General features: G+C 42.3%; 1 protein-coding gene across 11 annotated transcripts in view; it reads right to left on the minus strand.

Moving 5' to 3' along the window:
* Positions 1-20,326, minus strand: part of Depdc5 (DEP domain containing 5) — a 148,963-nt gene that overhangs the window by 71,015 nt on the left and 57,622 nt on the right. For 7 of the 11 annotated variants that reach the window (XM_029567319.1, XM_029567315.1, XM_008841001.3 and 4 more), the window contains 6 exons: positions 14,562-14,765; positions 12,450-12,585; positions 11,416-11,513; positions 3,977-4,042; positions 1,787-1,970; positions 1,241-1,401 (listed from right to left, as the gene is read on the minus strand). In XM_029567319.1, the coding sequence (XP_029423179.1) occupies positions 1,241-1,401; positions 1,787-1,970; positions 3,977-4,042; positions 11,416-11,513; positions 12,450-12,585; positions 14,562-14,765 (849 nt within the window). The remainder of the gene's footprint in view (positions 1-1,240; positions 1,402-1,786; positions 1,971-3,976; positions 4,043-11,415; positions 11,514-12,449; positions 12,586-14,561; positions 14,766-20,326) is intronic. The other 4 variants (XM_029567320.1, XM_029567318.1, XM_008841000.2 and 1 more) reach the window with 1 other exon arrangement.

A 20,326-nucleotide genomic window follows, 5' to 3' on the forward strand; every position in this document is an offset into this window, starting at 1 on the left:
AAAAAGAGAAAAGAAAAACAAATTCCCTCCACCCGCAAAATGTAAACCAGTTTAGGCACCATTGGTGAGCCTGCTATATAACAGGTTAATACTAGAAACAATTTTATATCCCTGTCCAAGTTTAGAACCTTTACTATGTACTTGACAGCTCAGTATTAGCTTGGCTGCCTGTGACCCTGAGTTGTTGTCCAGGCCAAACTATACAATTCCTGAAATGGGACATATTGTCTTCCTTAAAAAGAGAACTGTGGGGCCAGATGTGGTGGCACACACCAGAGGCAGAGGCAGGCAGCTTTTTGTGACACAAAGTTTGAGACCAATTTGGTCTACATATCAAGTTCTAGGCCAGCTGAGACTATATAGTGAGACTCTATCTTAAAAAGAAAGAAAGAAAGAAAGAAAGAAAGAAAGAAAGAAAGAAAGAAAGAAAGAAAGAAAGAAAGAAAGAAAGAAAAAGAAAGAAAGAAGAAAGAGAAGGAAAAACCCAAAGTTTTCAGAAAAAAGTGATGGGAAGATATGTGTCTTTTTGAGACAGGGTCTCCCTGTAGCTCCAGTTGTCCTAGAACTCTCTATGTAACCAGGCCTGCCTCTATCTCCCAAGTGCTGGGATTAAAGGCGTTTGCCACCACGCCCAGCTGAGAATTGTAAATTTTTTTTTTAATATTTTATTTATTATTTTTATTTTATGTACACGAGTGTATTGACTGCATGTGTATAAATACACCCATGTCATGCAATGCCTGTAGTGGTCAGAAGAGGAACTGGAGATATGGATGGTTGCTAGTTGCCATGTCGAACCCAGGTCCTCTGCAAGAGCAGCCAGTGCTCTTAACTGTTGAGCCATTTTTCCAGTCCAGAATTCTAATTTTGCAAAGAGTAGTTTTGTTGATTTGTCTTGTAGTTTAGTCTTTGTTTTAATAGTGTCTCACTTTGTAGGCCAGCTTGCCTCAATCACAGCAATTTTTGTACCTCAAGCTAAGATTACAAGTGTGGGCTACCAACCCTGGTTTCAGTGATTTTTTTTTTTTTTTTAATTGCTGCTATTGTTTCTTTGCTTTTTGTGCTGGTAATAGGATCCTGGACCTTATGCACACTGGGTAAGCAAGCACTCTGGCACTGAGCCATACCAACACTCAAGTTTGCATACCATAAAGATTTTATTCCTCATACAAACTAAAATTGAGAAAACCTACTCTTACAAATTTAGGAGAAAGGAAGATTTTTAAGGAAAAGCACTCACCTCGGCTATAGAGTGGGCTACTGCTCAGCGGGGGTGGGACTGTGGGGTTTGGTTTCTGGGCCTTCGGCTGCACTATGATTTGGTAGCCCTGCATGAGACGCTGGCAAATGAACTCTTCAAACACCTGCTGGGCTGTCATTTGTACACCCTCCTCATCCCTCCTAGAAAAAAAGGTGATTGAGCAAGTGGCTTTTCTTGACCTTGGGCAGTGACATGTAATGGTTATCACACCTCTTTCCCTCATCCCAGATTATCATTCCACAGCAGCTCATAAATGAATTATTTGTAAACCAGTTTTAGGAGAAATGATCAGTTCAACGAGGTAGACAAAGAAAGCAGGTTAATAATTAAATGCCCAGATGTGTTTCCTTAGAAACAAGATAAGCAACAAAATTTGAAAAAGAAACCAACAGCTCTTGCATCATAACACTGCCCAAATGCTAAAGGAGGTGACAAAAGATGAAAAGCTCAGTGTTCTATACATGTGTTTGGACATACCCAAAACCCTCACAAACAAAGCTGAGGTCTTTTTTCTCTGACACCAACCTGTCCATGTCTGCTTCTGGGAGGAGATCATAGCAGCCTTCTGTGTAGTCATTCTGCAGGCCCTGACGGTCAGGGAAGTAGTCGGTGGTAAGGGGGAGGCATGCAGGAGTAGTAAGAGACTTCCAATCCACTCCAACTGTGCAACAGAAGCCTGGCACTACAGGGGGAGCAGACAGTGTCAGAACTGCCTCGCATAACAGGGAAAAGGTACATGTGGTCACCATGGCAGGTTTGGGACATGGGAGGAAGGGAGAGAGTAGGAAAAAAAAGTTCATGATAAAGGTGATAAAAATTGCCAGGATAGGGAGGGAGCAGAGGGAAGGGGATGGGGGAGGGAGAGAGAGAAACAGAGTTTGTTAGACAACACAACACATGCTTATCCAATCCCATCATGCAAATGGGATTCATAGCCGCTATTTTTCATTTTCTGCTGATCATGAGCTATAGCTGCAATGCCAGTGAGGTTACTGCAGGGCAGGCATGGTTACATATCAAAGCAAATTAATGTTCTGAGGGCAGACCAGAGCCTCTCCTCTCTGAGGACTGCAAGGTAGCTGGGTAGGGAGAGGAGCAGAGCTCAGCCTAATTGGGAGCAAAATAGCATATAGTAGCAGAGATAAGGATTGCTTTCAGAATCACACAAAAAAGTAACAGCTCCAAAAGGACAGGAAGAAAAATCCAAGGAAGATGTCTGGGAAAGTTACAAGGCTGGGACTTTTGGAGACAAAGAGTTGAATAATCTAGAAATGAAAGTTGCAGTCAGCAGCGTGGGCTTGACCATACCATCTCTTTCTCAACCCTAGAAACTACTAGCATTTTGAATCAAGTGAGTCTTTGTTATAAGGGGCTGTACTGGGACTGAAGGAGGCTGAGCAGCATCATTGGACTCTTAACTCACAAGATAGCAGTGGTATGCTCTACTGTGAAACTCAAAAATGTTTGCAGATGTCCCCACAAATCTGCTTGGGAGCAAAACTCACCCCACTGAGGTAAAGTACTTCTAAGGCAGTGCTACGGTCTGGATATGGTTTGTGGCCCTATAGATTCATGAGTAAGGGGCTTGGTCCCCAGTGTGGAGATATGAGAAACATGGATCCTTTAAGTGTCAGAGCCTAGAGGGAGGCTACTGGAGGTGTGTCCTCAAGGACAGGGTAGTTTCCCTGGGACTTGAGGCAGTTGCTGTGCTTTAGCGTCCATGTTCTTCTCTTGGGTGGCACACACTTTTAATCTTCGTTCTCTCCCTCTCTCTCTCTTTCTAATCATGATGTCATCCACCCCCATGTGCTGCAGCTGGTGAGCTCTTGCCAGAACCAGTGCCATGCTGTTTGGAATTTTATCCTTTAAAACAACTATGAACTAAATACACCCACTTCTCCCTTTGTGGTGTGTGCGTGCATGCGTGCGTGTATGTGTTTGTCTTTGAAAGAGTCCTGCCATGCAGCCAAGATTAGCCTTGAGTGTGCAATCCTTCTGCCATAGCCTCCTGAAGGCTGGAATTACAGGTATGCAGTACACAATGGACTTTAATTTACTTTTCTTTATACAGTTAGTCTACCTCAAGAGGCAGAGGCAGGTGGATCTCTGTGAGTTCAAGGTCAGACTGGTCTACCTTCCAGGCCAGCTGGGGCTACAGCTTATGCAAAAAGCACCTCCCCCAATAGTAAATGGATTAAGTTAATCATCAGTGGGGACAAAGACTCAGTGATAAACATCCATTGTCACATAAAGCTTGTGAGGTTGTAGGGATGTTCTTCCCTGCTACCTTGTTATTATAGATATTTAGATGCTTTTTAATTGTTCAGCTATTTAAATAGACAAGGATGGTTTTTTTTAAAAAGTAAACTATCCAAGTATTTTACTATAGGTGTGTGAAGAGTTCTAAGAACAGCCCGTTATTTCTGATATTTTTCAGAGCCAGTATTAGGCATAAGAGCAAAGACTAGCTTTTGACTGACATGAAGGCCTTATGGGAAGTCCACTAGTTTTCCCACATTCCCTGAACTACGCACTCTGGAAGAGGTCATTTGGCATCGTAGAGAATGAAGAGTGCCCCACCCCGACCCACTGCCTTCCTGTATCCCAGAGACATGTGGACTTCTGGACTGCCCTCTTCCCACAGGGCTTCCTCATACTCTGACTATCCTACACTCCCTAGCACCTGCCTCCTAGTAGTCAGTTGCCCCCTCTTACTTGGGTCTGGAGAGGTAGAAAAGTTGTCCTCTAAAGAATCCTTATTCTGGGTCCTAGGATTCATACCTAGAGAAAGAAAAAACAGCTTGTCTGAAAGAAAGTTATTCCTCAAAAGGGTTCTGACAGCTATAGCTGAAAAAATTTTTTAAGTTAAAAATAAGCACTCGGGAGGCAGAGGCAGGCGGATCTCTGTGAATTCAAGGCCAGCCTGGTTAAAAATAAAAACACAAACCAAGTGCCAATTCTGAACTGAGTATTTCAAATAGCACAAAAGAATCAGGAAAAAATGAGCAATCTGAAATTTGGGAATGAGCTAAAACTTCAAAGTTATCAATAACATTCTTTGTCTAATGAGGTTTTCTGACAAGTAAACTGCTACTTACTGTAAGAAAATGGACACATTTTAAAGTAATTTCAACCAATTAATCTTTTTTTTTTTTTTTTGGTCTTTTTGAGACAGGGTCTCCCTGATGGCCCAGCTGTCCTGGAAATCACTATGTAGACCAGGCTGGCCTTGAACTCACAGAGATCCGCCTGCCTCTGCCTCCCGAGTGCTGGGTCTACAGGTGTGCGCCACCACGCCTGGCTCTGACTCTCTTTTAATGATAACAAATACTAATAAATTCCTTGTGTAAGCTTAGACAAAACAAGCTACAACCTGGGAGAAAGCATTTGAAAAATCACACCCTCTGGCAAAGGACCTCAGGAATAAAGAGAGACCCCTTAAAAATCAGGAGGAAGAAAATGAAGAATCAAATGAATAAATGGGCAAAATATTTGAACAGACATTTCAAACAGCATATACAGAAGGCAAAATGGACACATAAAAATAGATTTCACGGGGCTGGAGAGATGGCTCAGTGGTTAAGAACACTGGCTGTTCTTGCAGAAGACCCGGGTTGGAATCCTAGCACCCACATGGCAGCTAACAACTATCTGTAACTCCGGTCCCAGGGGAGACGACAGCCTCTTCTGTCCTCCATGGGCATTGCATGACACGGTTGCACTTACCTACACACAGGCAATACACACATGCACATAAAATAAAAATAATAAATATTTAAAAAAAAAATAGATTTCACATCAAGCGTGGTGGCACACACCTTTAATCCCAGCAGTCAGGAGAAGAGGCAGAGGGATCTCTGTGAGTTTAAGGCCAGCCTGGTCTACACTATTATTCATCTAGAACATGGCAAATTAAACAGTAAAACGTCTCTATGTCTGTTTTTTTTTTCTTTTTAAATTTTATTATTATTTTTATTTTAATGTGTATGAGTATATTGCCTGTATGTAGGTAAGTGCACCTGTGCTGTACAATGACCCTGGAGGTCAGAAAAGGGCGTCAGAGCCCCTGAAACTGGAGTTACCATGTGGGTGCTGGGAACTTGAGTCCTTTGCAAGAGCAGTCAGTGCTCTTAACCATGAAGCCATCTCTTTAGCCCTTCTGTTCATTTATTTCATTCTGAGACATGGTCTCATGTATCCCATGCTAGCCTCAAACTTGCTATAAAGCTGAGGAAGAAACTTCAGATCCTCCCTGCCTCTCCTTCCCCAGTGCTGAGATTATAGGCCTGTGCCACTAAGCTCAGTTTTTTATGCAGTGCTGGGGACTGAACCCAGGGATTCATCCATCCTAGGTACTGTACTCTACCAACTTGGCTACATCTCAATCCAGTTTGTCTACTAACTGCCCGGTGGTCCCTGCTAGGCAGCAGAGTGAGACATGAAGAAGACATCTACAGAGCCTCACAACAATGCTTATATGAAATCCTTGCGAGCCAAAAGGGAAACCCCACAAACATTATTCCTGAGAAACATGACCCATGTATGAATCAGGCCTAAATGCAGGAGAAAGTGTGACTACTAGAACACACTAGAATACCTGAAGATAGCACAAGTTCAGGACAAGGGAGATCGAGGCAGGGTCACAGGAAGGGTTTTCCTGTCTTTTCTGCTGTTTTTATTTTAATGAGTGAAATGTTTACTGGTTGTACATTTCAACTCTTTGTCCAAAAACAAAGATTCTATGTTTTTATCCTAAAAAAGACCAAGTTACTGGGCTGGACTACTGGCTGCTCTTGCAGAGGACCTGGGTTCTATTCCCAGAACCCACAACGGCAGCTAACAACTCTCAGTAACTCCAGTTCCAGGGGAATCCAATACCCGATTCTGATCTCTGTGGGAATTGCATAACACGGGTGTACTTACATACATGTAGGCAATACATTCATACACATATATAAATATATTTTTTAAAAAGTCCAACTTACTTTTGGCCCTCACAACACTATGAGAAAAATGATCCCACTTGGTGGATTTTCTTTGTTTTATTTTGTTTCATGTCATAAATTAACAGGAAACATATTAACATCCAATAAATAAAATATCTTCAGAACATGTATTTTTCTTTCTTTTGGTCTTTTTGAGACAGGGTCTCCCTGTAGCCCCAGGTGTCCTGGAACTCACTATGTAGACCAGGCTGACCTTGAACTCACAGAGATCTGCCTGCCTCTGCCTCCCTAGCACTGGGATTAAAGGTGTGAGCCACCACGCCCAGCAGCTATTTATTTTCAGCTGCAGCTGTATCAACTACCTTCCTAGATTTTGGCAAGGCAGGAAGAAAGCTGTACACATGTGGTATGTGATAGGCTGCATGGGTGTCTTCTCATTCCTCCTCACCATGATAGTGCTTTTCACTAGCATACTCTCTTACGATCACTATGGCAGTAGTGGCTGCAGGGTACCCCAAGGAGGTACTCAGCTGCCTCTGTAATCAGGTCACCCTTACCCTAGCTGATGGAATTGCTGCATGTCTGTGGCCAACATCTTAGCCCCTCTTCTTATTTGTGTTCTCCTGGGACATCTGCTGCCTCATATATGAGACTGTGGTACAGTCAAAGACCCAGGTTATTTTGAGGGTTATTTCTTTGTTCTTGTTTTTATTTGTTTGTTCTGTTTTTTTTTTGTTTGTTTGTTTGTTTGTTTCTGAAGTGCTGGGGTCAAACCCAGGGTCCTGTGTACTTTAGGGAAGTATTCTGCTACTGAGCGATATCCATAGCCCAAACGTGGGTTGTTTTGAATCACAGCACACTCCCTTATCTAACATAAACCGCACTGCACCTGAACTTCATCCTTGCTATGTACATGGGAACTGCCTCAAGGAAAATCCTAAAGGAATAACAAGCCAAAGGTTAAGAAAATTGGTGTCTTCATAATTTTTATTTCTTTTCCAGCTTTAGTATAGCAACCCCAGTTCAATAAACACTTCTGGAAGGGACAATGGTTTAGTGAATTAAGAAAGCAAACTAGGGGCTAGAGAGATGGCTCAGAGGTTAAGAGCATTGACTGTTCTTGCAGAGGACCCAGGTTTGTATCCCAGCACCCACATGGTGGCTAACAACCACCCCCAACTCCAGTTCCAGGGGATCTGATGCCCTCTTCTGACTTTCTTGGGCATTACACGAAACGGGTGCAATTACATACATGCAGGCAATATACTGATACACATAAAATAAAAATAATAAAATTTTTAAAAAAGAAAGTAAGCAGGCCAGGCATGGTGGCACATGCCTGTAATCCCAGCACTTGGGAGGCAGAGGCAGGTAGATCTTTGTGAGTTCGAGACCAGCCTGGTCTACATAGTAAGTTCCAGGTCAGCTGGGGCTACAGGGAGACCCTGTCTCAAAATGGCTAAAAAAAAAAAAAAGAAAGCATTCATTTCCTAGCACCCACACAGCAGCTAACAAATGACAAGATGTCAGGGATCTGGCATCTTCTGTTCTCCACAGGCTCATGTACACACATGGCACACATGCATACACCCAGGTACACACACATAAGACAAACAAGTAAATAAATGAGTGAAAAAAGAAAAAGAAAAAAAAGAAAAAAAAAAAAAAAAAAAAAAAAAAAAAAAAAAAAAAAAGAAGGAAAACCAGGACTGAGAGGATGGCCCAACAGGTAAAAACACTTCCTGTATAAGCATGAGAACCCAAGTTCAAATCCCTAGAAAGCATATTTAAGGAAAAATGCCCAAAGGGGGATGAAGAGATGGCTCAGTGGTTAGGAACACTGACTGTCCTTGCAGAACACCCAGGTTTGAATCTCAGTGTCCACATGGCATTTAACAACTGTCTGTAACTCCAGTTCCAGGGGATCTGACAGCCTCTTCTGTCCTCCACAGAAATTGCATGACACAAGTGCACTTACCTACATGCAGGCAATACATGCATACACATAAAATAAAAATAATATAAAATATTTTTTATAAAAAAGAAAAAAATGCTTGAGAGGCTGGAGAGATGGCTTAGTGGTTAAGAGCACTGGCTGCAGGCAATATATGCATACACATAAAATAAAAATAATTAAAAAATATTTTTTAAAATAAGAAAAAATGTACAAGGGGCTGGAGAGATGGCTTAGTGGTTAAGAGCACTGGCTGCTTTTCAACAGAAGCTGGGTTCAGTTCCCAACACCCACACAACAGAATAACAACCACCTGCCTGCCATCTGTAACTCCAGTTCCAGGGATCTGACACACTCATCTAACCTACATGGGATGGAACTCAATTTCCTTGTAGTTACAGACCCCTTAAAGGAAGAATGACCACCTACATAAATATATCACCCTGCACTAGGAAAACAACTACAGCTACTAAGAAGCTAAAGATTGTAGAACATACACACACACACACATACACACACACACCCCACATGAATACTCAAACATAAATTAAACAATAATTTTTGTGGGTCATTCAAAAGGTTCTCACATATGACAATATAGTCTTAGAAGTAAAAATTCATTTGTCAATAAATGTGCCAAAGACAATGGGAAGACAAATAAAGAGAAATCCTTTCGGTCCAGTAGAAAGACACATGGAAACCAACAGTGGGATCATGATATGCCAAGCTGTACAACTGGGTTATGCATATGGAGCTGTATGGAAGCATGTCTAACAACTCTTGGGAAGGCATGGAGAAAAGGAAACTCCCAGGGCAAGCTGCAAAGAGGAGGCACTCTTGGAGTTGAACCATAAAGAAAAAGTGGATATTTCCAGGCAGAACAGGGCCTGAGACAGGAAGGAAGCAAAGTCTACACAGGGGATGAGAGTACACACAGGAATATGAAGACCAGTTATTCTGAGAGGTCATAACAATAGCTGGAATATAAAATAAGCACATGGATTATTAACAAAACTTCCTATTTGTTGACCACTTGTGTTTGCCTCTCACTGTTCTAAGCATTTATATGGGTTGTCACATTTATTTTTAGTTTTGCTTACAACATTTAATTTTCCCAAATATCCTCCCCACAATGAAGGAACTAAGAAGTTAGGAAACTAGCCCAAAGAACATTAGAGGTGGAGTGAGCCTTGCCTTTTAAGATTGTAGCTTGCATTTTTCCATATCCAGTTGTGGAAGTGGAGGCAGGTGAAGACACAAAGGTAGGCAGGGGACAGGGGATGGCTGGTATCAAAAGCCATGAAGAACTACTGAAAGGTTTACACATGGAAGGAGAACTCATCAGATTGGCACTTAGAAAGAGCTCACTGGTGATAGCAGTTCCCCAGAGGGGGCAAGAAGAGAACATGAAGATCATTTAGAAGCTGATTGCAATTAATGTCGGCCAGAGACAATAGAAGCTTGAACAAAAACAGGGAGAATGGAACTAAGGGTTCAACATCAGAATAAAAGGGAGCAGAAAAGGAAAGGTGGGCAGGAGAACATCAAGGCACAAGGTTAGGAGACAACACATTAAGGATGAGGCATCAAAAGTCATCCAGGCAGATAGGCAGATAGATAGCTCAGGAGTCCAAGAACAAAAAGGGTAAGCCAGAGAGCCAGGCTATAAACAAATACTTTCCCAATGTCTGCCAGGCTGGCTTGCCTGCCTGTGTGCATGTGTACACTAGAAATCTTCAGCTAAGAGGATATGACAGTGTCACCTGAGGATTTTCCATGAGAAACCCCAAATCAAGACTCTGAAAGTTCACTCTTCCCCATGGGAAATTTTAAAACTCCAAAGGACACATTTGGAGACTTACCTGGATGGCCTGGGCTACTCTAGTTACTGGATTATTCTGGGTGGATTCCACTGCTGCTACCATCTGGGTTCAATTAATTCTCCCTGCTTCAGGTCATTAGTGAAACTAGCTTAAGGTATAATCCAGGGAACCCCAGAGAATCCCTCCTCAGAACCCTAATACCCCAAAGTCAGGAAATCTCAAACTCTAGCTTCCTAAAAATGGCTCCCTGGTTTAGCAAAGCAATAGAAATGTTGTCTTTGTAACACTGTGCAGTAGCCTTGGAAAACCTGGCAGCCAAGTAACATTTAAGTACCCTGAGTATATGGCATTAAGTGCCTCCATAGCTCCAAACTTTGACTTGTTTCTCATTCAAATCAAATGAAATAAATGAATGCAGTTATGATCATTATGGGGTTCTCTTTCTGCCAACTCACTTCCCAAGCCTCATGCACACTGTGGCCTGTAGGACTATGGCTGGATGACTACCAGGGGTTGAAGAACAGTACCATTAATCCCTTTTCTACAATTTTACTTCCACAAGCCTTCCTTAAGTCAAGTTCTAGAAATGCAAGTTAATTTACAGAACACAGGCTTGCTGCAGTAGCCCCACTTTGTTGTTTAAATGTGTCCATAATCATCTTGTAAAATCCCTGTCCCTGAGGCTCTGCAGAAAATGCCTACACCTTTCCAAACTCATGTTCCCCTACACCTTAAAAGGCATTCCAACTCGAGTGTAAATGAGGACTGCATGAGTCAGGATACCTGGCTATTGGTATGAGAGATTAGTTTAATATTGTTACAATTCTAGGCATTCAGCTGCTCATGTAAATTTTATTTAGTAACATATGCGTTACTGGGATTATTGGATAATAAAAGTGTTTCCAGAAAGTAAAAACCAAACTCATACTCCACCTACCCACCACCTGCACTTAGAAGCCATACCTCCTAACTCTCTATTCAAACTTCTACCTCTTCAAGCCTGAGGTACACACTTCTCTATATAACCATGTCACCTTTCTCTTTTTTGATGTTATAAGCCAAACCACACCATGCCTCTCTGGGTCTCTCCTGACCATTTCTGTGTAAGGGTGGGTCTGTTCCCCACAACTAACAGACCACTCCCTACTCTGTCTCTGGTGCTGTCCTCAACACCTCACAGCCCTCAGTCAGGACTCCCTGAAAGAACAATGATAAATGTGGTTTGACCAACATGTTCTCGGCTAAAAAAGTAATGTGCAGCCCATTTATAATTCCATGCATTATATAGCACTACTTCTAAATAGATCACCCAAAATTGTGGCTGAAATAATCCCCAAAATAGGCATGGCCCTGCTTTTCTGGCCCTCATGTTGCTTCTAGGTGTGAGCCTGCTCTGAGCATCCCAACTCCATTACCTCTTAGATGAATTACCTGCACCACTGTTGCTAAGCAGGCTGACAGAAAGCTCTTCCGTTCCACTGAAGTTCAAGAAGGACATGCTGTCACCAGGCTGGCGGGAAGTGCTGTGCCTGCAGAGAACAAAGCCAGACCATCTGGCTTAATGTAGATCCTCAACTTTTTTCCCTGCTCATCCTGCATCCTAATGTGTGTGTGTATGTGGGCGGGAGGGACATGTCAGAGGGGTGTCAGGAGGGACGGACTCCTGAAAAATAGGCCTGAATGGTCTCCACATCCTTTAGTCATCATGTGGTGGTGCTTTATTTGAGTGCCAGCTCTGACCTCCTGCTCTGATAACCTAGCTGCTTACCTACTGTCATGCTAAACCATTCCCTCTTTCTGTCCTATGCCTCCCCCTTAGTAACAAAGGAAGGATGTGAGGTGCTTGAATGGATGCACCAGTGTTAACCTAGTACAGAAGGCCACACACTGGTCAGAGCTCTCTCCCATCTAGCCCATCCAGCCCATCCCTTTCATCCCTTCCATCCAAGGGAGATACAAGTGTCTGAAGGAAGAGCCAAAGGCTGCTCTTTGCAACGTGTTTCCCTAAAACAATGCAGAAACAGTGAGTCCAGTGTAACCCAGATCTTGCTTGTCAAATGATTTCCCTATACCAACTTTTCAGGTACTTTCTACCGATTCAGAGCTTTGGTTCAAGAACAGTGGAATTTCTCAATGATCAAAAGTCATAGGGAGGCTGCCCAAGACAGCAGCAGGAACCACCTGTCCCAGTAGTCCATCTCATTTTCATCCTTGGCCACAGTTTGGAAGAAAACTATATTTGAAGTTGACAAAATGTATCCCCAAAATAAACCAAAAGCAGACCCTGGGAAATAGCACAGGCAAAAACATCAGGCTGTTTGCTTTACCCTTTGCCCAGGGATGGGAACGACACTGGCTGTCAAAGGAGGGCCATGACCTCCTATTTTCAAGACACAAGTGTCGTTTCATTAGCAGTCTGTGCTGCATTCCTGAGTTATCTTTAGGAGTATTATGCACAGCCTCACCTTCCAGCAGCTTCATGATATGCTAATTCCAACAGCTCAGCAGAGGAGTGGGTGGGGTCCCTCTGCCTGTTACCCTGCAGCTCTGCCATATTCTGCCGGGTTTGATGATGGATCTGGATGGCCTCTCCAGATGGTCCTACACAGACAAAGAACCACTGAACGTTATTCCCACCTGACAGCTCATGCTCACACTTAAGTGCACACTTCCTTCTATCCAACTGCTAAGACACTGGAGAGATATGACAAGGAGCACAGCAAAAGGAACAGAATATCCTCAGGCTCCCACCGGTACAACTGCTCCTCCAAGCAGGCCCCATCCTACTGTTGGCCTCATGTTCATCATCTTGTCCAGTCTGTTAAGAATATTTTGGAACCCTCTGCTTCATTTATACGAGGGAGACCCCACAGAAAAACAGACACTATAGGAGAGTTAAAACAGATAAAAAGAGAAGGATGGATGAAAAAATGATTCTGTTAATACTTAACAAAGTAACAAGTGTGAGTCTAAGAAGCAGGGCATGCATGAGTGCAAAAAAGACAACAGGAGAGATCAGAATTAGTCATGTCTACTAAAAGGGGCTTCCTGGAAACACAGAATTAGACTGCTAACAAATAAGGTTACCAGAGACGAAATATTAGTAAATATTAGTAAAATCCCTAATGAAAAAAGAGGTAAAAGTGTGTGGAGATCAAGAGACAAGTAACAAAGAAAAGAGTCTCTGAGGATGGGAATGAGGAGCTAAGAGGTGGGGCTGACTGGTGAAGGGTATTAGTTATTAGACGGTCAGGTGAGCAAGAAGATGAACAAAGTCAACAGTGCCTGGAGATTGTTGTTTTAGTAATGTGGGTACAAAGGATAGGAGTGGCCACAAAGAGCCAAAGTTCAGGGAAGAAAATTCTCTTAAGAAATCTCAGCCTAGGGGTTGGAGAGATGGTTCAATCAATAAAATGCTTGCCAAGTAAGTATGAGGATCTGAGCTTAGATTTCTAGCACCCACGTAAAAAGCTGGGTATGGTTGAGCAGTGCTGGGGAGGCAGGGCAGGAGGATCCCTCAGGCTTGTTGGCCAGCTAGTCTAGCCAATCAGTAAACTCCAGGTTCAATGAGAGATCCTGCCTCAAAAAATAAGAGTGATAGAGGAAGACATCCTAGCTTCCACCTGCATATCCCTGCATGAACACACACATCCCACTCAGTTGCTGGAGTAATCCCTTAGTCCCACTCAGTTGATACAGTAATCCCTTAGTATGCATGAAGCCCTGGGTTCAATCCCCAACACCACATAAACAGGAGGATCTGAAGTTCAAGGCCATCCTCAGCTACATAACAAGTTTAAGGTCAGTCTGGGCTACATGAGATGCTATCTCAGAAAGAAAAAGAGAAGAGAAAGAGAGAGAAAGAGAAGAGAGAGAGAGAACTCTCAGAAGAATCCAGGGAGAATAACGAAAAAGAGCAGAACACACCAGAAAGAAGCAAGTTGTAGGATTCTAACAGAATAAAAGGCAAAAGAGGTTTGGAATGACCCCCAATTAAAGTAAAATAAACCAGATTTATTTCACATTTACTTATCTTTTGAACAATAAAACAAAATAACCAGATACTTCTAATCATTCAGCAGGATGGTTTTCATGGGGAGGAAAAAAAAAAAAGAAACCTAAAACATGGAGTTTAATATATCTGTCCCCGGCCCAGCAAGAGCCCATTAAGCTACAGCTTAATTTTAGCTACAGCTTTATACAATCTTACTCTTATCTTCTTGAAGTCAGAATAGAGCACAAAGGATGGGCTAGGAAAATAGTGAAGTAAAAGTAATTCTTTTTTCCTTTGCCTGTCAGAGACCCCTGAAAGAAGACAAAGTAACATAAATTCAGCTTAGAGAAAGAATGGAGAACAATGAGGGACATTAAATCTTAGCAAAGCTGATGGTAAAGTACAGTCCCTTTCAAACAATTTTTTTTTAAAAGCCCTTAACACAGCTAGCTAGTTACAAAGCCTGTTCTCAAGTATGTCTTCAAAGATGAAGCACTTGACCAAAGACACCATAAATGATCAGTGCTAAAGACCAGAACTAGGAACACATAGTCCAAGGCATTTTCCTGAACAGCCAACTTACCCACAGGAAAAGTGTGCATCCAGCGCCTTCTGTTGGATGTGAGCTTCATGGGCATTCGTGAAGGGGCAAAGGGGTTAATCAGTGCTCTCTGAGGTGTGTAACCACCAGGTCGAACATGTAGCATGGACTCTGCACTGCCTACATGGAATCTTCCTGGCGCACTGGAATCCCGCTGTGGTGGTTCAATCATGTTCTCCAGGACATCTGCTGGTAGTCATGGAGTTGAACACAAAGACAAAGCCACAGTGAAACCAGAATTAAGCAGACTGATGGGACAGGGCTGACACAAATCTAAGGCATTATAAATATCAGGGAGAGAAATGAGCAAAATTGTTAAATTATAAAGAAATGAAACATGCTTAAGCTTGTTTACTTTTTAAATACTTTGGAGACCTGACCAAATCAAGACACACACAAACCTGATGGGTTCACACATTTTGGCTGGGGACCTGGGACACTGAGCTGGGTGTAATGATTAATCTCCCTTGGGGAATGACGTAAACATATTCTCTATGTGGGAGGAACAATAGAAATAAATGTTTGGTGACCAGAACAGCTCACCAAACTCATTTGATTTTGAGCACACAAGGCTAGAATTCCCCGCCCTTTTGTACTGACACCAAATGACCTAAGTTCTAGCCAAAAGAAGATGGGGAGAAGGTACATTCAGGGCCTGGAAATAGGCATCCACACACAACCTCATTCTCTTTCCCTCTTCTATGGCAACTTTGGAGGCCAATGCCCAAGATCATGGCATCCTAGCATAGAAGGAATCTGAGTTTCTCAATGATTAAGATCCTCCCAATGACTCTGTGTACCAATAATCAATCAAATGCCATTGCATTAAATTAATGTTCTCGAGGAAAAGAATAAAGAAATGAATATATTCAGGTTTGGCCAGGCAAGGAAATGTTATAATTATTTACACTCAACCTGCCCTAAGCAAAGAATGGCCTATTAGGGTGATGGAGGTGGCATGCTATATGACCTCAAAGGACCCAAGAGCTGAACCCTATGAGAACCAACTCTCCTTTGTGCATCTCATGTTCAGTAAACAATTATGTTGATTAGAAAGTGGCATCAAGGAATGTTTTAACCTAGTGTGATAACTCACATCTGCAATCTCAGCACTTGGTAGGCTGAAACAGAAGGAGCATCACGACTTTGAGTCCAGCTTGGACAAGGGGAAGAAAAAAAACAGGGGCTAGGGAGGTGGCTCAGTTGCAAAAGTGCTTGCTTTGTAAGTGTGAAGACTTGATTTGGATCCCTAGGACCACAAAGAGCCAGGCACTGTGGCATGGTCTTGTAATCTCAGCAATGGCGAGATGGGAGATGGAGACAGACAGATACCTGGTGCTTGCTGGCCAGCTAGTCTAGACTACTTGACAAAGTTAGGACTAATCAGAAGCCCCATTATATATATATTTTTTAATTTTTAAGTTAAAGTTTTATTTATTATTATGTGTGAACACAATTAGTAGGGCTGCATTATGACACTGCAGGGAGGCACAAGTGTGACAGTGCACAGGTGGCAACGAAGGACAACTCTGTAGAGTCATTTCAGTTTGCTCCTTCTATCTTTACATGGGTTAAAAGGATTGAATTCAGGTCATTAGGCTTGAGAAGCAAGTGCCTTTACTGGCTGAGTTACCCTCCTGGCCCCCAAGAAACTCTGTTTCAGATAAAAAGTGGAAGGCACCTGAGGAACAAAACCCAAGGTTGTCTTCTGACTTCCACATGTATGCACATGTGCACACATATACACACAAACACATCCATGTACACAGAAAAATTATTTGATATTATATTTACTATTATCTACCTAATACTTAGCATAAAACCTTGTACTTTACAATATTTCATTTCTCAATCTGATCTATATTTTGAATGCAAGTATAAAATAGTTAAAGTACCACAAAACTCTCACTAGACATAGTGGTGCATACTTGCAATCCCAACACTCAGGATGTGTAGGTAGGAGAATAGCCAGTTAAAAGACTAGTCTGCCTTGGTGTGGTAGTGCACATCTTTAGTCCCAGCACTAGGGAGGCAGAAGCAGGCAGATTTCTGTGAGTTTGAGGCCAGTGTGGTCTACATAGGAAGTTCTAGAGTAGGCAGTATTAAATAGTAAGACCTTGTCTCAAAAAAAAAAAAAAAATCCCAGTCTGATATCTGTGCCAAAACGAAACAAACTCTCATCACTCAATGTGTAATACATGTTACACTGGCAACTACCATGTACTGTTTAAGCTTATTGAAAATGAACTGACAGCAAGGAGATGTTCCCTGTTTCAGACTCAAGCATGCTTATGTTAAGTGTCCTTCAAAACCTGCTGTCCTGGGTCAGGCTGGCCCCCTGACATGTGATGGGCACATGGAAAAACAGCAAGCAGCCAAGGGCAATAAACACACCATGTCCTTGAGAACAGCTAGATAGTAATCTTTCCAAATGGAGTTGCTATTGTGCATTCTATAGTATGAAAATGTCTGTGGTGGGAACAGGAAGCCAGAAGCTCATCGATGGAGAGAAAGCTCAATTAGGAACACTTGATGATGGCTTCAACTTTCCAATGACTTCTGCTGGATGTTTGTATGCCCCTGGTTTGATATGTTACCCCTTATTTCCTCACTCAATCGGCTACTCCAGCTGTCTTGCTGGATGTAGTAAACCCCAGAGTTGATATTTTGCCATCCATCTGCTGCTTCCACCAATTTGCTACTTGCTATTTGTGCTTAAAAGCTCAGAGTAAGACTATCAGATCATCCTCTGAACCATACAGAATATACTGCAAATTAAAGAACTGATGCTCAGGGCTGGAGAGATGGCTCAGCAGTTAAGAGCACTGACTGCTCTACAAAGGACCAGGGTTCGATTCCCAGCACCCACATGGCGGCTACAAACCATCCTTAACTCCAGTTCCAGGGGAATCTGAAGCCCTCTTCTGACCTCCATGGCATTGCACAACATGGGTGGACTCACATACATGCAGGCAATACACTCATACAAAATAAAAATAATAAAATACTTTAAAGAACTGATGCTCTGATTTGTCAAATAAGAAAGAATATGGCCTAATTTATTGTGGAAATAAAAAGAAATCTCAGCCAGGTGAGATGGTGTACATTTTTATCCCAGCACTAGGAAGACTGCTATAAATTTAAGGCCAGCCTAGACTATAGTAAAGTTGAGACTTTGTCTCAAAAACTAAACAACCAGTACTCAGGATGTGGAGGCAGGCAGATCTCTGTGAGTTCCAGGCCAGCTTGGTCTACATAGTGAGTTCCAGGCCAGCTGTGGTCACAGGGAGACCCTGTCTCAAAAAGACCAAAAAAACCAAAAAACAAAAAAACTGCAGGCTGAGCTGAAAAGATGGCTCAGTAGTTAAGAGATTTGACGCCCTCTTAAGTCCTCTGCAGGCATTGCATGACACAGGTGCACTTACATACATTCAGGCAATACACTCATTCACAAAAAAAAAATTAGCACCGGGTGTGGTGATACACCCCTTTAGTCCCAGGTGGATCCCTGTAAGTTTGAGGCCAGCCTGGTCTACATAGTGAGTTCCAAGTCAGTTAGGGCTACAGGGAGACCAAAAAAGACAATAAATAGATAGATAAATAAACTAAAAAAATAAATATATAAATCAACAAATTAAAGGGGGGGGCAGGCAACAAAACGGCTTGGCAGGTAAAGGCACTTGCTACAAAGGCTGCTGACCTGAGTTTGATCCCCAAAACACATGGTGACCTCCACACACAACATAAAGCTGCACATAGGACTCTGGTTCTTTCATAGGCTGCTACAATACAAAAACTGGACAATGAAACCAGGAGTGATGATGCAAGCTTGTAATCTCAACACTTGGGAGGTGGAGGCAAGAGGATGAGGATCTCAATGTTATCCTTAGCTATGTAGCAAGTTTGAGACTAGTCTGGGGCATGACAGATCTCAAAAGAAAAAAAAAGTTAGGACTAAGAGATAAAGTAAGCTAAAAATACACATGGGGGAGGGAAAGAGTTCTTATATTATAGTGGTAACAATATAAGAGAGAAATACAAAGCTAAGGGCCTATGGACTACATTGCCTACAATATTCCAATGAATTGCTACAGATATTTTTCAAAAAGTTCCTCAATACTACTAAATGACACTAAGGGGCTAGAGAGATGGCCCAAGAGATGGAAGTTAAGAGGACCCAGGTTCAATTTCCAGCACCCACATGGTGGCTAACAACCATCTGTAACTCCAGTTCCAGGGGAATCTGATGCCCTCTTCTGACCTCCATAGACATAACACAGGTACTTATATACATGCAGGCAATATACTTATACACAAAAAATGAAAATAATAAATAGAATATTTTAAAGGACACTGAAATCAATTCTATTACTCAGATAACTTTAGAAATGTTTGCAAAGCCAGGTATGTTGGCACAGGCCTTTAACCCCAGCACCCAGGTGGCAGAGGCAGGTGGGTCTCTATGAGATCAAGGCTAGCTTGTCTTGTCTACATTATTGGCAACCTGGGGCTACAGGGAAACCCTGTCTCAAAACATAAAACAAATTAAAAACTTCTAAATAATGAAAAAACAAAACAATAACAAAATGTTTGGAAAGCTACTTGGATTAAGCTAGCACTACCTCATTAGGGGTGGTGGCACATGCCTTTAATCCCAGCACTTGAAAAGCAGAGGCAGGAGGAATTCAAGGCCAGCCAGGTCTACATAGTGAGTTCCAGGCCAGCTGGGGCTACAGAGAGACCCTGTCTCAAAAAGATTAAAAAAAAAAGAGTAATACTACCTCACCAGGCATGGTGGCATCCCAGCACTCAGGAGGCAGAGGCAGGCCAATCGATCTCTCTTGAGTTTGAAGCTAGCCTGGTCTACATAGTAAATTCCAGGTCAGCCAGAGATGCACTATGAGACACTGTCTCAAAAAACCCAAAAGAATAATACCTACCTCTACAAATATCAGACTTTTAGAATAAAAGTTTTCAGAGAATTAATCTTTAGTTTACTTTTTGTTATTAACCCCTCTAGAAATATTTCAGCATAATGGGAAAGTGGGGAAAGCTAACCTAGAAATATTCATATATTGAAGTTCTTGGGGCTAGGGAGGTAGCTCTGTTGGCAAAATGCTTGTTTGACATGCATGAAGCTCTGGATTTAATCCCCAACAGCACATAAAAAGGGCACAATGGTGCATACCTATAATCAAAGCACTGGGAATATCAGAAGTTCAAGGTCATCCTTCACCACACAGTGAATTTGAGGCCTGCCTAGGTTACATGAGACCTTGTCTCAAGAAAAAGGAAAAAGAAGGAAGGAAAGGAAGAAAGGAAGGAAATTAAGAAAAATAAAAATAAGGGGCTGGAGAGAGAGGTGGCTCAGCAATTAAGAGCACTGGCTGCTCTTGCAGAGGACCTTGGTTCGATTCAAAGCACCCACATGGTGGTGAACCCACATGGTAGCTAACAACTGTTCCTAATTCCAGTTCCAGGGGATCCAATGCACTTTTCTGGCCTCTACAGGCATTGTACAACATGGATATACTTACCTAAATGAAGGTAAAACACTCATACACACAAAAATAAAAAAAAAAAAAAAAATGAAAGCTGGGAATAGTGGTGTACATATCGAGACTACACGGTGAGACCCTGTCTCACAATAAAATAAAATTCTTTTGAATACAAAATTCAAGTTAATGTAGGTGACACAGGTTACACTTTGTTTTGTTTTTTGAGACAGGGTCTCCCTGTAGCCCCAG

The sequence above is a fragment of the Nannospalax galili genome, unplaced genomic scaffold (genome assembly GCF_000622305.1).
Source record: "Nannospalax galili isolate Female #2095 unplaced genomic scaffold, S.galili_v1.0 scaffold259, whole genome shotgun sequence".
In the NCBI taxonomy this organism is placed as follows: domain Eukaryota; kingdom Metazoa; phylum Chordata; class Mammalia; order Rodentia; family Spalacidae; genus Nannospalax; species Nannospalax galili.